This window comes from Triturus cristatus, chromosome 2_2, assembly GCF_964204655.1.
Source record: "Triturus cristatus chromosome 2_2, aTriCri1.1, whole genome shotgun sequence".
Taxonomy (NCBI): Eukaryota; Metazoa; Chordata; class Amphibia; order Caudata; family Salamandridae; genus Triturus; species Triturus cristatus.
This window is the reverse complement of record NC_140582.1, coordinates 1018100842-1018119677: the sequence shown is the minus strand read 5'-3', so window position 1 is coordinate 1018119677 and position 18836 is coordinate 1018100842. Positions and strand designations below refer to the sequence as shown.

The following is an 18836-nucleotide window of genomic DNA, read 5'->3' as shown; positions in this document are numbered from 1 at the left end:
ATCAACTTCACAGCAGTGGGTTGTTGAAGGGGACAATTCATAATGCATTTTGTGCTTTTAAGTCATACTCCCTTGTGCTATAAGTGCAGTCTGCAACTGGAAATTTGGAATTCTAAATCTGCCTGTGTAATCCCTGTTGGCAAATGGCAAAAGGGAAGGCAGAGTATTTAGTCATAACTATCAGGCGGAGATGCTGAATGGGTGTTCCCATGAGCATGTAGTGGCGTCTGGTAATGCAAATGTGCTGGAAATCCGTAGTTATAATTCTTTGGGTACTCACCGACATTTGCGCAAGAGGTAATACCACACGTTTGAGAAAGTGAACTCCTATTGGTTGTAGGGATATTTATTTCTTCAAATGGAAACTTGTTTTTTTCATTGATTAAATTAAGGGTCAACTTCCAAATGCACATTTACCCTAACCGTATGTCGGTGGGTTGCTTTGTATAAAAATTGTAAAATCACAAATTCTAAATAGGAAAAGATTATTTAGCACAGTGGCTGAGTTGAAAAGAGAAAGAAGTGCATTTCTTAGAAAAAAATAGAAAGCAAACTATGTGGCACTCATCAAATTAAACGATGAAATATATCTTTACTATGCCTGGGAAATTACAAAAATTCTAGTTATCACTGTATGATTGCGGTTCCATGATCCTAAAATGCTTGCAATTCTACACAAATCATATCTTCGCTCTACACAATTATAGTCTTTCGAGAGTTGACCCTAAAATATTTTGATTATGAACCCCGGAGTCTGATTTTATGAGAACAGCATTATTTTGAAGATGTGACTAATGATGTGTTTCCTTTTCAGAGACACTTATCACCCGAAGAGTTCCAGGACGTCTTTGGAATGACCATCGAAGAATTTGATCGCTTGGCGCTGTGGAAAAGAAACGATCTGAAGAAAAAGGCCCTGCTTTTCTAACCTCACACAGTACTCGTGCACCGGAAGAACAAAGCCTACTCTTTGCCAGAACTATCATCCTGTACCTGCAGCTGAACCATTGTCCAGCTTTCTTGCTTCACCCTTGGGGAGGAAAAGAAAATTATATAGGAAATGCACAGGCTGCTAATTGTGCATGAGCAGCTGGCGCTTTCTGTACCTCCTGGTCATAGTCACTGTACACTGGAGTTCAACTGTTGCTTTCAGCTAATGCTCAACACAGATACTCGGAAACACCTCAGTACAGCGTGATGCAAGGAATCCAAGATGGCTGCCAGCAAAATGGAATGTTAAAAGCCAATATTTAAAGTTAGCTAATGAACACTTAAGACAACGTATTCCTGAATGGAGAGTCGATAGATGTGTATGGTAAAGGCCAAAGAGAAGCATGTTAGCCACATATTATTGCAGTTGTTTATGTGTGGTTCATTATTGGAATGAAAGCATAACTCAAAGCACTTTCTGTCTAGTCATTGTGCTTCGTTTTTAGTTATAAGTTCACTTTTTACACCTATCAAATTGTTACTTACTAGGCTGGATCACACTGCAAAGGTTTTACTTATCAAAAATGTAATGTGACGCTGTCCTCTTTTGAATTACGATATTTTGAAAACATTTGAAAACTTTAAAACCATGTGCTTCAAAGTTTTTTTTTCCATGCTCTATGATGTTTCTTTTTTAATTATTGCCTTTTAATAACAATTGAAAACTTTAAAACCATGTGCTTAAAAGTTTTCTTTACATTCTCTATGCTGTTCTCTTTTGAATTATTGCCTTTTAAAAACAATTGAAAACTTTAAAACCATGTGCTTAAAAGTTTTCTTTCCATGCTCCATTTTTTGGGCATGTAAACTAAAGCCATTAAAGTGGTGGTTGATGTTTGCTGTAAAACAAAATTGTGGTACCTATTTCATCATTGTCATTTTTTTCTAGCCTTGTGTAACAAACTCTACAACAATTTATTTTCCCTGCTCACATGCTTCTTAACATCTCTTACCTTACATATGTAATTGTCCCTGTGGCTGCTATTACAAGTATTATAACCTGAGTGCACTGTGCACTGTTCACTGAGTCCAAATAGGACTCCTGAGTTTATACCACAATAAACAGTTTAGACTGAAATGTAATCAAATTTAATTTTCATTTGTCAAACAATTTTGTTCATATAGTTATAACATTACAAATGTTATTTCCAATAATGAATCAGACATGAAGTACAAAATAAAATGCATTGAAATTCATTGTCATTGCATATATATTGAACAATTCAACTGGTGACATGATTATAAGTAAACAATGTTCCAGTAACATTCAAATGAATGCCCAATGCATTTCGGGACGTCTCAGCCCCTTCCTCAGGGGCCAATCTCAAACTTTGTGTGGAGAGATCAATGAACAGTCTCATTCGTCCTCCGAAAATGCCTTGTTGAATCTGGTTGTCATCAGAAGAAGAATCATGTCCCCATGACTTCGAAGATAATGACACCGCGCGTAACAACTTTCATGGAACCGCTTTAATCGAATGCTATCTGGCAAAACTCCCGAACTGTCTTTTCGACAAGGAACCTTTTTCAAAGTTTGAGGACAGCCTGAGGAAGGGACTGATACGTCCCGAAATGCATCGGGCATTCATTTGAATGTTACAGGAACATTGTTTACCAATAATCATGTCACCAGTTGAATTGTTCAATATATATGCAATGACAATGAATTTCAATGTATTTTATACTTCATTTCTGATTTTGGAAATAACATTTGTAATGTTATAACTATATGAACAAAATTGTTTGACAAATGAAAATTAAATTTAATTACATTTCGGTCTAAACTGTTTATTGTGGTATAAACTCAGGAGTCCTATTTCGACTCAGTGAACAGTGCACAGTGTACTCAGGTTGTAATACTTGTAATAGCAGCTTCAAATCTCAACACTTGGATTGGCAGCAAGTGCAGCACTGCAGGACCTTCAGCTAAAAATACTTAAGATATAAATTATTGGTTCAGTCACCTACTTGATTAAAATAAGATGTGCTCCTCCAAACAAAATAACTTACAATTGTCCCTGTGGACCAGTAATCTTTTCAAGGGGAGAAGCCACTTCTTAACAAACATATTGAAGAAAATGGCCATTTACTCGATGGTGAATGACCTACCAGATCAGCAGAGACTCCAGTTCCCATTTCCCAGGTGAAGGACCTCCAGCTAATGCTTCTTCTTGTTGAGAGGAAGCACTGAAGGCAAATGACTTTTCAGAGTGGTTTCAATTACTTTTGTGTACCTAAGTGGCCCTGACACACAGTGACTTTCCGCCTCTGTGTCAGGGCTGTTGTTTGTTTTTCGTACCCAGACAGCCATACCTTGCTTGGCTTTCTTGTACAGGGAAATCCAGTGATGGTGAAACTGCCATTGTGACCTGAAATCCTGGCCTGAGATTTGTGAAGCAGTCAACTGAGTTTTTGCTGTTTAAATTGTGGTGCTTCGCCACCTGTGAATGGGGCTGATAAACTGCGTGTTTGGTGGGGCCGATCTTCTGCTCTGCCAAACTTTAAATAGGGCCATATTTTTTGTATTTGTTTATAGCACACATGTCACCTGGGAGGGTATTCTGTCACTGAAGCATGAGCTATATGGGCCACAGCAATTTACGGCAGAGTTCAAGAACTGATGAGTCTCTGATGTGCAGGTCATTTCTGGCTTTAGGGGTGAGCTAAGAGAAGGAATGATCAATGGATCAGGTTCTGCATATGTGGGGGGTGGTGTGTAGGAGCCTAACTCAGCAAACATGTCTGGTAGGTTTGTCTAGGTTTATGCGGTTGTTGAGGTGCCTGGGCCAATGTGGTGTAAGGGTATGTAAGTGTATGTCAGGAGTTGGAATAGAGCCTGTTAGTGGATTGGGAGCCAGTGGAGCTCTTTGAGGCGCATTGGTGATGTGAGCCTGACTGCAGAGTTTTGTATGGTCTGGAGACTTTGAGCATTGATTCCAGAAAATAAGACATTGCTGTAGTCCAACTTGCTTGTGAGGAGCCATTTGAAGTTCTTATTGAGGCTTTTGAGTGTGTGGAAGCAGGAGTAGGATACTGCATTTATTTGCCCCGTCATCATGAGCTGGGTCTCAATTAATATTCTGAGGTTCTTTCCTTGGGTTGCCGGAAGGTGTGTGGGTCCAAGTTTAGAAGACCACCAGGTGGAGTTCTAGAGCCAGGTGCCTTTGATGAAGGATAACTTCCGTCTTGTCTGTGTTAAGCTTGTGGCTGTTGGTTTTCATGCATCTGGCTACTTCAGTCATGCAGAAAGAAAAATTGGTCCAGATATTTGGTGTCTTTTCAGAGAGGGAGCGTATGAGCTGGGTGTTGTCAGCATAGAATATGATTTTGATTCTGTGGGAGCAGATGATGCTGGTGAATTGGGATCATGTAGGTGTTGAACAGAGTGGCTCTGAGTGAGGATCTTTGTGGAACTCCGCAGAGGAGGTTGTCAGCGTTCAAGACGAAGGGGGGCCAAGCTGCCCGACTGGAAGCGACCTGTCAGGAAAGAGTACCTTTCTGATTAAAAACTCTCATGTTTTGATTTTGTGTGGGTGAAAAATGTAAACCTTTATTCAAAATGAAACAAAAGTGCATACAAATAACATGAAGAAAATGACACTGGGTAAGAAAGTGCATTTAGACTCATGACATAGTGGAATATATTTCTTAAAACAATTTGGTTTGAGCATGATCTTTTGGTGTTTTTCCTCATGTGTTTAATGAACTGTATGAAAATGTGGTGGGAAAGAGAAGAACAGAGCTACACTTTAATCAAAGGTAATAATTGTGTGTCCTATCAGTTGTGTTACCTGTTGAAAACAGCGGCTTGTTGAAAATCATAAAAATCAACAATTCAGGATGAAATCCAAAACAGAAGGCGGGTGGGAGCACACTGACTCACATCTCAGCACGCAATGTGCCCCAATGCATCATGGTAAATGCACTATGTGATAATACTTCAGTAGGAGTTTCAAAATGTTCACCCTTGTTGGTGCAGCCTATGCTGTGTAACTCTGTACCCAAGCTTCTGAATTCATTCCTTCATCAGTAGAGTGCAACAAGTTGTTTGAAATGCTGCCCAAAGTCTTCTCAGGTCTCTGTACAACTCGCTGGGTGCAGGTGCATCAACAGAAGCTCAACATATCAGTAACTCAAGGAAGACTTTCAAACAGAAAGGGTGGGAGCACACTGCCTCACACCCCAGCACTCAATTTGCCCAATGCATCATGGCAAATGCAGTGCGTGATAACACTTACTTCTTTAGTAGTCTTTAGTTTTCACCCTTGTTGGTTCAGTCTGTGCTGTGTAACTCTAGCATCATGAGCTGCCAAGCTCTGACTGATGCACCTGGCCTAGTGAGTGGTACAGAGACCTGAGAAGATTTTGGGCAGCATTTCCAGCACCCCCAAAACAAGGTGTTCCTCTCTACTGAAGAAGGGCAACTATCCTGAAACACGTGTCTAGAGATACAAAGCAATGGCTGCACCAACAAGGATGAAAAACTGAAGACTGTCACTGAAGTGTTATCAGCGTTACAACAAACAAATGATGGACGGAATGCTGACAATGCAGACATTCTCCCCCAGTCAAGAGATCTGGGTTAAATCCATCGTTCTTTTGCCCACTACGCCACCCCAGTTCAGACATGGCCATATGCAAATCAGTCTTGACCCTGTGCCTCATGGGAACAGTCCAGCCCGAACTGCCAAGCCATGTCTTCCCTGGACCGGAATCAAGCATCCTAGGACCGGTTTCTGGCTATCAGCCGTCATCAGCCAGGATAGCTTGACTCCAGTGGCGTAGTGAGCACGGGACCCACGTCTGGGCATACCCATCCCACTTAGGGCGAAAAGCGTTACAACAAACAAATGATGGACGGAATGCTGACAATGCAGACATTCTCCCCCAGTCAAGAGATCTGGGTTAAATCCATCGTTCTTTTGCCCACTACGCCACCCCAGTTCAGACATGGCCATATGCAAATCAGTCTTGACCCTGTGCCTCATGGGAACAGTCCAGCCCGAACTGCCAAGCCATGTCTTCCCTGGACCGGAATCAAGCATCCTAGGACCGGTTTCTGGCTATCAGCCGTCATCAGCCAGGATAGCTTGACTCCAGTGGCGTAGTGAGCACGGGACCCACGTCTGGGCATACCCATCCCACTTAGGGCGAAAAGCGTTACAACAAACAAAACAAATGATGGACGGAATGCTGACAATGCAGACATTCTCCCCCAGTCAAGAGATCTGGGTTAAATCCATTGTTCTTTTGCCCACTACGCCACCCCGGTTCAGACATGGCCATATGCAAATCAGTCTTGACCCTGTGCCTCATGGGAACAGTCCAGCCCGAACTGCCAAGCCATGTCTTCCCTGGACCGGAATCAAGCTTCCTAGGACCGGTTTCTGGCTATCAGCCGTCATCAGCCAGGATAGCTTGACTCCAGTGGCGTAGTGAGCACGGGACCCACGTCTGGGCATACCCATCCCACTTAGGGCGAAAAGCGTTACAACAAACAAATGATGGACGGAATGCTGACAATGCAGACATTCTCCCCCAGTCAAGAGATCTGGGTTAAATCCATCATTCTTTTGCCCACTACGCCACCCCAGTTCAGACATGGCCATATGCAAATCAGTCTTGACCCTGTGCCTCATGGGAACAGTCCAGCCCGAACTGCCAAGCCATGTCTTCCCTGGACCGGAATCAAGCATCCTAGGACCGGTTTCTGGCTATCAGCCGTCATCAGCCAGGATAGCTTGACTCCAGTGGCGTAGTGAGCACGGGACCCACGTCTGGGCATACCCATCCCACTTAGGGCGAAAAGCGTTACAACAAAAGCGTAGTGGGCAAAAGAACGATGGATTTAACCCAGATCTCTTGACTGGGGGAGAATGTCTGCATTGTCAGCATTCCGTCCATCATTTGCTTGTTGTAACGCTTTTCGCCCTAAGTGGGATGGGTATTCCCAGACGTGGGACCCGTGCTCACTACGCCACTGGAGTCAAGCTATCCTGGCTGATGACGGCTGATAGCCAGAAACCGGTCCTAGGATGCTTGATTCCGGTCCAGGGAAGACATGGCTTGGTAGTTCGGGCTGGACTGTTCCCATGAGGCACAGGGTCAAGACTGATTTGCATATGGCCATGTCTGAACTGGGGTGGCGTAGTGGGCAAAAGAACGATGGATTTAACCCAGATCTCTTGACTGGGGGAGAATGTCTGCATTGTCAGCATTCCGTCCATCATTTGCTTGTTGTAACGCTTTTCGCCCTAAGTGGGATGGGTATTCCCAGACGTGGGACCCGTGCTCACTACGCCACTGGAGTCAAGCTATCCTGGCTGATGACGGCTGATAGCCAGAAACCGGTCCTAGGATGCTTGATTCCGGTCCAGGGAAGACATGGCTTGGCAGTTCGGGCTGGACTGTTCCCATGAGGCACAGGGTCAAGACTGATTTGCATATGGCCATGTCTGAACTGGGGTGGCGTAGTGGGCAAAAGAACAATGGATTTAACCCAGATCTCTTGACTGGGGGAGAATGTCTGCATTGTCAGCATTCCGTCCATCATTTGCTTGTTGTAACGCTTTTCGCCCTAAGTGGGATGGGTATTCCCAGACGTGGGACCCGTGCTCACTACGCCACTGGAGTCAAGCTATCCTGGCTGATGACGGCTGATAGCCAGAAACCGGTCCTAGGATGCTTGATTCCGGTCCAGGGAAGACATGGCTTGGCAGTTCGGGCTGGACTGTTCCCATGAGGCACAGGGTCAAGACTGATTTGCATATGGCCATGTCTGAACTGGGGTGGCGTAGTGGGCAAAGAACGATGGATTTAACCCAGATCTCTTGACTGGGGGAGAATGTCTGCATTGTCAGCATTCCGTCCATCATTTGCTTGTTGTAACTGAAGTGTTATCAAGCACTGCATTTATCATGATGCATTTTGGTAAACTGAGTACTGGGATGTGAGGCTGTGTGCTCATGCCCTCTTTTTGTTTGAAATCCAATATACAGTTTACTTTATTATACTCATTACTATTATTATAGTGGGTCATGTATTTATTTGCAATATAAATTGACAGCTGAGAACACTAAATCCCATGCACAAAATGTGTCAGTATGTGCAGCTAGTTCTTGAACTACATAACTCAATACTATGAAAAGTTAATGAGTTTTTAAATAAAAACAATCACTCTGCATAATCCACAGAATGTCAGACAATACTAAGCCTTATGCGGAAAGATAATTTTAGGAAGTGGGGAAATAAAGGTTGGCGACCAGCCACATTATTTATATACCCACACTCCTGACTTCTATAGACACATAACTTCCAAAAAACTAAGCTTATTGAAAATGTTATAACATCATACTTTCAAGAGCCCATGTACACCCATACCTGTTGCATAAAATGATTGCAGAATCCCAAACTAAAGGCAAGGTTAGGTTACTGAGTAAATCAGCCAGAGTGTAAGTTTCTTCCTGAGCATCAGAAAACCAGGTATAAGTCTTGTAACATGCAATTCCAAACTGTAAGAGTAAGATCCAAGAGCAGTATTCTATGCTGTCTTTGGAATTTAGGAAATTTAAAAAGAACGACCACAAATTTCTTCTGGTCAATACAGCGGGATTTTTTCTATGGTAAAAAGAGGAGCAGGTCCCTAGTAAGATCTGTTGCAATGAAAATAACTTTCTCTTCTATCCAGGAGATGATAGGCAGGCAATCAAGGCAATACAATAGGTGAATGGTGTGGTTAAACGTTTGAGCTATGGTGGCAACAAGAGAAGTGTTATTTTGAACCACTTGCAGACATCTAAAGGACTTAAATATTCACATAGTCCAGCTCAAACAAAAAGATGATTGGCAAAATTATTGCAAAAGGAGAGCATCTAAATACGACAAAGATCAAGCTGCGGTCCAACCAGGAATGACACAGACGATGCTCTGTCATATGCTATGCATCAAGCAAAAGATTCTCTATAAGACATTGAAATGAATGAAAACATGAAGAAGAAGAAGTGTCAGGTTTGTCAGATTGAAACACCACTGACTCTGAGTTGTCCAGCGGGGATAATGGAGGGCTGCTAGTTCTTCAATTCCCTTCTAGGTTGCCTCACAAGGAGTGTTTTGTAAATCACTGCCTTGCGAGGGAACGCACCGGGGAAAAGGGGAATAAGAGAAAATAATAAAAGCTGCAGACATTCGGAGAAGCGCTGGTCAGGAAACCCTCTCTGACAATTCAGACCACCAGGGTGTCAGGGAACCATCAGCCACAGTGGAAAAGCCCTGTGTGCAAGAGAGGAGACAAGGATGAAGAACACATACACACAGAGGAAACAAAAGGAAAAATTAAAGGAAAAATCAGTAGCGCAGATAACACTCCCACCACTTATCTGTGATCCAAATGCCGTGAGCTCACTGTTCCTTCACAGGAGCTAAGAGGAAATTTCAGGAATGAGGAAGTTCCAGAGATGCAGGTTCACCTTGTCCACGGACGGGCCCCATCACCCTCTGGAGGCAGGACGACAGGTGCAGGCTGTATTGCGGGAGCCGGCTGAAGGTATAGCTGAAAATCGATCCACCTGAGGGCTAAATGGTGCGATCCCCAACAACCTAGCTGGGAAAGGGGGTTTGGGGGGCAGCCGAGCTCAGCGAGGTCTGCACCCCGGGCAGATTGGGAGGGGGAGGGATTGGCCGGCGAGCGGCTATTTTAGGTATTTTGGGCTACATTGGTGACCTAGTGGCTGGGAGCGCTGCGCAGAATAGGTTTTTGTCAGGGCCTTAGTGGTAGTTTGAGGAGGTAGTTATTTCCTTTAGTGCTTTGGTGGAATTTTCTGGTTGGCAGTATGGCAGGAGAGGACTATCGTGTGCTGGAGGCAGTGAGGCTGCTGAGCGAGGCCGGCCGGCTCGATTTGTTGATGCCGGAGGCCTCTGTGGCCACGCGCCCGTGGAGGCGTGGCTGCCGCAGTCGCGGCTTAATCACCCCCCCCCCCGGAATGCAGGCAAGGTCAAGGTGAGTTTGCGGGGCCGCGTGGATGCCAGGAGCACGGCCCGATGGTTGTTGCGGTCGCTTGTGGGGGCACTGGGGTTGCGGGGGCCTCGGTGGCGATGTGCGGTGTTCCTCGGCGGGGGTGCGTGTCTCGTGTCTCCTCGGCGGAGTCGCATGTAGTAGGGGGCCGCTCATGTGCGAGAGGAGCTGCCCCGGGTGCGGAGAATCTTGGGCAGCAACGGGGCAGCGCGGGTATTGTCAGCGCTGCCCCGGGTCACGAGGAGCTGCGTCTGGGGAGCAGGAGGGCCTTGGCTGCTATACCGCATGCGAGTGGTAAGGCTTGGTGGGGGAGCGTGTCTCGCATATCCCTGCCGAGATTACAAACTGATAGGGGCAGCTCATATGCGAGGAGAGCGGCCCTGGGGGCATCTGAGGGTGTGCGGGAGGGGAGGGCGGGAGGGGCTCTGGCTCGTCCAGGTGAGGAGGGGCAGTGGGATGTAGAGCGTGGGGTTCAGCAGGCTGTGCAGACTGCTGGGCATACAAGTAGAGGGCCTGTGCAGCTGGCGCTGGAGAAGCCCCTTAGCCAGGTGGGTACAGGGGCAGAGAATCAGGTGGGTGTTTTTGGGGGTTTGGCAAGGCCTGCTACGGTGTGGCAAGGGGGTGGGGTAGAGGGAGGGGTTGCCCCTTTGCTGATTGAGTCTGAGGGGAGTGAGGGAGACTGGGATGGCCTGGATATTTTATTGTTCGTGGGCGGAGGGGGTTGCGGGGCGCAGGGAGATGGTGGGTTGGGGAAGTGCCGTGGGGGAGTGGGTTTGGAGGTTTTCGGGGGAGGGGTTCAGGTTGTTTCATCTGACGGTGCCGGTGCAGGGGCACAGGGGGGGCTGGGTCCGGTTCATGGGGACGAGGAGGCTGGGCCAAGTTCGGTGGGCCGGCAGGGCGTGGTAGTTTGGGTTTGGAGTGAGGGGGAGGAGGAGGAGGAGGTGGGGGACAGGGATGGGTTGGTGGACCTGAGCGTGGTGGGGCAGGCGTGGGTGGCTAGCACATTAGGTGGTGGTAGGAAGAGGATTTGGGATGGGAGGGAGAAGAGAGAGGGGCCCAGTACACCAGACCATTCTTTTCTCTTGCAGGCGCCGGAGCGACGCGGGGTACCAGACTTGGCAGGGCTGGGAGCGGCCCATTGGCACCAAGGAGAAGGGAGGGTGGCGTACCCTGTACCGGCGGGGGATCCCGTTTGTAGCTGGCACAAGTAAGCCCAGGGCGGGCTCGCCAGCCCCACCACCCATTGGGCCTCAACGGTCCGGGGGACAATGCCGGAGGAGGAACGACGACGGAGATGTGTTGTGTGTTGCTAGGAGGGTGCATTCTGCGCCCCCGGCGGGGAAAGCCGGTGGTGCTAGGCAGGATGAGCTGGATTACGAGGAGAATAGTATGGAGGAGGGAGAGTTGCGGGATATTGAAGGCGAGGGAGAGGGGGGCTGAGTAATGTTGTGCGTAGTGTTTTGCAGGTGTCACGATGCCAGGTGAGGCCCACGGGTCGGACATCGCGCTGGGAGGAGAGGTCAGCCCCTTTGCCAGGACGCACAGTGGAGCGACGTGTGGAGTCCTTGGTGCCAGGTAAACAGTCAGCACGCTTGCATCCTGTAATGGTGTCGGTTGGCGTGGGAGGGCCTGACAGGGAGGAGGGGTGGGGGAAAGGTTGAGCAAGGGTACCTATGTGGTGGATGTAGGGGTAGGTATGGAGGACCCAGGTAAGGGGTCCGTGGAGGGCGCAGGAAAGGCGTCCGTAAGCACAGGAGACAGCGTGACGGATAAGAAGGTGACGGTAGAGATTCCGGCAGGGTAGGCGGAAATTAAATTGGAAAGCAAAGAGTTGAAAATTAAACGGTTGCCCTACATGAGAGTCACAAAGCCATTGGGCGCTCATTTGATGTTGTCTACCAAGGAGCGTATATGGAAGGGGGAATATGTTGAGATGCTTAAACTCCTCCACAGGGAAGTTCGGGCAAAAGAGGGATCTAAAGAGGAGGATTTTGAGTTGGCAAAACGGCCGAAGGTGCTTTTGACGATTTAGAATTGGACGGCGGCGTTCCTTATATATGCCAGCCTGTTTTGCGAAAAATACCCGGAAAGGTCTGTGGCCATGTTCAAGTACATGGATGTGATTAGGAAGGCACAGATTACTGGGGGCGGGTATGCCTGGGTGCAATACGATGAGGAGTTCTGGGCACGCATGGCGTTGGACCCGGAGGCTAAATGGGGTGAGCTGGACACTGACTTGTGGCAACACACTATGGGTTTAGCCGGGTCTGGGAAAACCATTTTTACGGCCAGCGAGCTCCCGCTTGTTTATTGGCCCTTTCAGGGAGGCCCCACCCGAGGGGGCGTGGGGGGTGCAGGGAGAGGACAGCCAGGGTCAAAAGGGGCTTGTTGGGATTACAAAAAGGGTTTGTGCACAAGGGAGTACTGCCGTTTCAGGCATGATTGCTCAGGATGCGGAGGTAGGCATGCTTTGGTCAATTGTTGGGAGGAGGCCAGGGTCAGCAGCAAGGGGCGCAGCAGTGGCAGGCAGCAGGGTTTAAGTCAGGGGGTCGGCAGCAGCAGCAAGCAGGGAGGCGAGGAGCTAAGGGGCCTGGGCCAAAGGGCTCGTACTCCGGTTAAGGTGGACAATTTGATTGCAGCCTTACAGGGGTATACTGACGTGGAGGCTGCTGAACGTTTAAGGTTGGGATTTTTGGAGGGTTTCAGACTGGGGTACGATGGACCGAGGACAAGATGGTGGGCAGACAAAATGAAATCGGCAAAAGAGCACTCTAGGGTAGTGCAAGAAAAGCTGGATAGGGAAGTGCGTGAGGGCCGCATGGCGGGACCCTTTGAGGATTGGCCTCTAAAAGATTTGATTGTGTCACCCATTGGAGTGGTGCCTAAAAAGGAACCAGGACAGTTTCGCATAATACAGCATTTGTCGTGGCCTGAATGACGTTCGTGAATGAGTTAATCGACAAGCGGGAGGCCACTGTATCCTATTCATCTGTTGACGTAGCCATGTCACTAGTAGTGACCGCAGGTGCAACGGCGATGATGGCAAAGTGCAACATAAAATCGGCTTTCCAGCTGCTTCCAGTCTACCTAGATGACTGGGATCTTTTGGGTATCCAGTTTAACAGTCACTGGTACGTGGACAAAGCATTGCCGATGGGCTGTTCTATGTCCTGCGCACTGTTTGAGTGTTTTAGCACGTTCCTTCAATGGTTGTTTATGGAACGGACAGGTCACCAAGGAGTAATGAACTACCTGGATGACTTTTTCTTTGTTGGCACCTCAGGCTCCGCAGACTGCCAGAAGGCACTGGACAGTTTCAATGAGATCATGAGGGAACTGGGCGTGCCGTTGGCACCGGAAAAGACTATGGGGCCCTGCACGGCTCTGTCCTTCTTAGGTATTGAATTGAACTCTCAGTTGATGGAGGCACACCTTCCCGCAGACAAAAGCAGCAAATGATGGGCCTGCTGGTAACAATGTTGGCAAAACATAAGGTCACGGTGAAGGAGATTCAGGTGCTGCTGGGTCACCTTAATTTTGCGTGTAGGGTGGTGAGAGTAGGGAGGACGTTTTGTAGGCGACTGGGCAGGGCACTAGCGGGACAGAGGCCTCCGCATCATCATGTGCGTTTGTCAGCGGGGGTGCGGGAGGACTTGAGAATGTGGCAGTTTTTCCTACAAAACTTCAATGGCATCCCCTTGATGAGGGAGGGTGACATGCTTTGGGATGTACAAATATTTTCAGATGCGGCGGGGAGTGCAGGCTTTGGTTTGTATTGGCAAGGGAGGTGGTGTGCGGAGCAGTGGCCCCCAGAGTGGGTGGATGGGGGCAGGAGCATAGCCTTTTTAGAGTTCTTCCCTTTGGTGTTTGCGATCACCTTATGGGGGGACCAGCTGGCGCACAAGAGGGTGACCTTCAGAATCGACAACATGGCAGTAGTTCAATTTGTGAACCGTCAGTCTGCCTGGGATGAACAGGTCCTGAAACTGCTGAGGGTGTTTGTGTTGGGTGGCTTACGGCATGATATCTCCTTTCGCGCAGTGCATGTGCCGGGTGTAGACAATGACATAGCCGATGCTTTGTCATGTTCACACAGGGGAGATTCCATGGGCTCGCCAAGGACGTGGACGGGACTCCGACCAGAATGCCGCAGCATTTGTGGTACGTAGGCAACACAGGTTGTTGCAGCTGGTTGTAGGTTCTCTGGCGCGATCTACGAAAGCTGTGTACAGGACAGCATGGGTGGAATTTTTGCGCTCCGGCGCTATGCGACGGGTCTCCCCTGAGCTTAGACAGGAAGATGTGATTCAGTTTATTTTGGATTTGATTGAGAGAGGTCTGTCCAGGGTTACGATAGCGACCAAGCTGGCAGGGATTGCCTTTGTCGGGAAACTGTTGTGGGGCTCTGCACCCCCCGCAGGGGAGCTTGGGACGCGCATATTGGAAGGTTGGGCCCGTGAATGTGGCCGCGCAACCAGGGTTCGTAAGCCTCTGTCTTGGGAGCTTTTGGAGAGGGTGATTGGGTTTTTGCCTGGGATATGCTACGCAGATGTGGAAGTTTGCCTCTTCTCCACGCTGATGTCCTGGATGTTTTTTGGGGCTTTTCGGGTCTCTGAGCTGTTAGGAAATAAAGCGTAACAGGGGGTTCTATGGAGTGAGGTTTCCTTTTGTAGGGACAGGGTCAGCATTTGGCTGAGGAAATCCAAGACGGACCAGAGGGGAGGGGGTAAATGGGTTTCTTTGCAAATGCTTGAGTCTCCGCAGGCTTGCCCATACCGGTGGGGTTTGAGGTGGAGGTCCTTGACGGCGGATACGGTGGGTTTCGTTTTTAGGCATGGGGATGGACGGGGTGTTAAAGCTTCACAGCTTTTGGCAGTGCTGAGGAAGGTGCTGGGTGGGCTGGGGATTGACGGGAAGGGTTTTGGGATGCATTCGTTTCGTATTGGGGCAGCATCTGAAGCAAGCAATCGGGGCTGGGGGCGAGGGGACATCATGCGGTTGGGAAGGTGGTCCTCTGACTGCTACCAGCGTTATGTGCGCAGCACAGCTGGGGGGTTGTAATGCGGCTTGTTCCTTTTCCTTTTGTTCATTCATGTTTCTCGTTTCAGGTTCGGTGATGGGTCCCTTCGCCAGGGAGATGTCCATTTGGATTGTCGCAACAACTTGGGGTGGATTGCCACCCCAAACCGGATGCACAGCATGCTTAAAGTTGCATCTGAATAAGTGCCACAAAGTTATTGGTCTCCCATGTTTTCAAGTTTATTAAATGCTTTTTCCAAGTAGTCCAAAATTTACAATCTTCTTGCTTTTCACTCATCACAAGAGAGGCGTTTATGTATTCATATTAATCTTAAAAGTTGCAGAAATGCCCATTTGGATTGTCGGCCATTCCTTTGTGAAGTGGGCGCAAATCCAGGCCCACGCCAGCTATTTTGGGGAAAGCCTGGGTTTCAATAAAGACATGTTTACAGTTTTTTGGAGGGGAAGGGGTGGTATGCGGTGGAAGGAGTTGCTGCAAGTGCTAAACGCGATTTTGGTGGTTGGTAGGTGCCCCGATGTATTGGTTCTCCATTTGGGGGAGAACGATCTGGTGAGGGAAACTGGTTTGGCATTGATGAGGTGTATGAAGCGTGATTTGGCTCTGATCAAGGGTCAGTGGTCCGGTTGTGCCGTCATATGGATTGAATTGTTTCCTCGTAGGGTCTGGAGAGGGGCGGTGAACCTGGGGGCGGTGGACAAAGCCAGGCGTAAACTCAAGACAGAGATGGTGCGTTTTTGTCGTCAATTGGGAATTTTTAGTATTTTGCACAGGGACATTAGGTATAATACGCCAGACTTTTTCAGGGGTGATGGGGTCCATTTATCCCGGCTGGGCATGGACTTGTATTTATTGGAACTGAGGGAGGTTTTGGCCAGATTGTTGGGCGTCCATAGGCGTTGAAGGGGTTTTTAATAGGAGGTAGGGGGGCAGGAAAATGGGGAGGCGGTGTTTCTGCCTACCCTCCCGCCTTTTCCTGGGTGGCGGGGTTGTGGAAAGTTGGCCAGGATTGGCTGTAGTTTTTGGTTAAATGTTGGTTGTTTGTGAGCAGGAGCAGGGAAAGGGTAACCAGGTAGGCTAAGTTTAGATTAGAGGTTTGTTAGTTACAGTTGCACAAAGGCAGGTAGGGATTTGGGTCATGGGAGGTTAGGATGTGTAAATGCTATATTGTGTAGGATTGAGTAATATTATTGTTATGGATTGTTATGTTGTATTTTGCGGGGTGGGGATTTGATGTGGGGATCGTAGGGGGGGAACAAGGGGTCAGGTAATTCATGTATAGTGAGGTTTTAGTTTTGGAAGGCAGTTGCCAAGGTATAAATTGTGATATGCACCTGTTTCAATAAAGCAGCCTTTTACACACACATAAATTGGTCTCGTGCTGGCTCGCCCCTCCCTCCCAAAGAAGAAATGCTCGGCATGGGCTGCTGCGGCAGGAGAGACGCGCTGAAGGAATCAGCGCAGGACACACGCTCTGTTGTGAGCGTAAGATATGACCATTAAATCCAAGGCGGAGGCAAACGCCGAGAACGTCTCGAAGCAGTTCTCCCAGAACGGGAGGCAAAACCCAGGAGTTTGGGTTGTCAAGCACCGTGTCGGAGGGTAGGAGGGGATTATATCCTGCCCTCCATCAGCAGCTGATCACCGAAGCCTCTTCCTGTTCACAACCCCTGTGGCTGCAGGGAAACGTAGTTAACTATACTCACATGTCTCACAGTCATTCTGCAGTAAAGTATGGGGTAAGAGACCGGTTATGTGTACCCCTTACGTGCATGACCTTCCCACCTGACACCACCATGACAAGAAGCCACATATCTTGAAATTAGGTGAGAGAATGGAATCAATATGCAAATCAAATGGGTTTGAAGGTTGCACTAGTTCTTCAGACAAAAGAATCACATTGATACCCACAATAACATCATTTCAAAAATCTGATTGGCCGCACTCTGCTAGTCCTACCAGCGTGTTACCCCAAAGAATTGTGGTCCATGAAGTAGCGTCGGCGGGTACGCCTATGCCAAAAGTTTAAAATGAAAATAAGTGTCGCGTTAGCCATCCCTGGACATGTGTTTCGAGGTAGTTGCCTCTCGTCAGCAGGGAGTAGGTATGTGTGTAGGGTTGCTGCGTAGGCTGACAAAAAATATTCTCAGGTAAAGTACCACTCAAGGCGCGCAGGTGCGTAGCCATGGGCTCGTCAGCCCCACCGGCTCAAGGGAGCCTGAATGTAAACAAAAATCCAATTGGCCGCACTCTGCTAGTCCTACCAGCGTGTTACCCCAAAGAATTGTTGTCCATGAAGTAGCGTCGGTGGGTACGCCTATGCCAAAAGTTTAAAATGAAAATAAGTGTCGCGTTAGCCATCCCTGGACACGTGTTTCGAGGTAGTTGCCTCTCGTCAGCAGGGAGTAGGTATTGAAATGTTCTTTAATTTTAATTTAATTTGTATAAGAGCTTGACTTGCGAACAACATAACTTGACAGAAGTTGTTAGCAGGTAAACTCTGTTTTCACACAAATGGAGAAGGACCTGGGTATCTTCGGAAAAGTTGGACAGAGCATTGCCTGAGGCTAATCTTTCAAGATTGAGCAATATCTATTGAATACACTACCTCTAGCCTAATCTCCCAAAGACATTCAGAAGAGTAAGGTTGATGGTTTACAACTCTGTTGACATATCCAATAAGGCCATGACACCAATACAGCTGACATAAAAGGGTAGTCTAAGGTTGTTCAAAATGGCCATTAAAACAGAATCTGTATCCTGCCAGGAGCTAAAACTGCCCTTGTACTCATTCAAACATTCCCTGGTCCTAAAATAATTGTATAGCTTGAGATCTAAGATCAGGAATAGGAGAGATGTGATTATGGTTGCATGTAACCTTCGGTTTGGGGGTAGGTTTTTTAAAAAGCGTGTTGACAATGGTATGTTAGGGGCTAAGGGTACTAAGGCAAGTGCAAGAGAATGCTTGCGAATGGATGGAAATATCTAAACGACTTTGAGGTGGACTTCAAGAAGAATCTGAATATGGCATTGGCACACAGGAATGCAAAGGTATTCTCAATCGCAACCAAAGCTGCAGTAAAGGAAGACTGGGAGATGAGATGCGTGGAAAAAGATGGGCCAGATAAAGGCAAAGCCTTTCCTACTGTCCAGAGCTTTTGATTAAAATGTGTCTTCCATAGTTTCACAGAGTCTGAGTAGCAATCAGGAGTAAAGGAGGCAGCCATAAAAGAAGGAAACTCAAATAATAAAAAATATTGGGTTTATTAGCAGGTTTCAGAATTAAATTGTGAATACAGAGCTAAATCTCCAAAAGTATGATGTGTAATTTTAAAATCCCTGATTGTAACTTTCAAGAGCAGAAAATGAGCAGTTAGAGGGCCATTTCCTTTCTGCAGATCTGTTATCATTTGTAAAAGTGAGAAGTGCTGGAGAATACATGGAACACATTAGGGGCACTCACGATAATGTTATCGGTAATGGTAGCATGTTCATGCAGGCTAGAAAAACCTCATAGATGGGAGAACAGTAGCTGATTTGTGGTCTGTCAATATTATGCATGCAGAAATTTACTTCAGAGGGAATCTCTCCATGATTTCATTTTGACAAGCTTCTACCATAATTCTTCTGCAGTACACCTGTGATTTTTGCATCCAAGTTGTCTGCCACAAAAGCTAAGCAAAAATCCAAGGGTACAGAAAATAGTAGTGACTGGAATTCCTTATAAAGTAATTATGAGTTAAATCGCCTGCAGAAAGGTTGACTTAGGCAGCATATGGAATCATAGCTTTCATCTGA

The 18836-nt window shown here is 47.5% G+C and overlaps 1 protein-coding gene across 10 annotated transcripts in view; it reads left to right on the top strand.

The window, feature by feature from the left end:
• ABLIM2 (actin binding LIM protein family member 2) overlaps window positions 1-1842 on the top strand; it is a 918768-nt gene extending 916926 nt beyond the window's left edge. For all 10 annotated transcript variants that reach the window (XM_085642477.1, XM_085642474.1, XM_085642469.1 and 7 more), the window contains one exon: window positions 815-1842. In XM_085642477.1, the coding sequence (XP_085498603.1) occupies window positions 815-928 (114 nt within the window). In that variant the 3' untranslated portion in view covers window positions 929-1842. The remainder of the gene's footprint in view (window positions 1-814) is intronic.
• Window positions 1843-18836: the final 16994 nt, after the last annotated feature.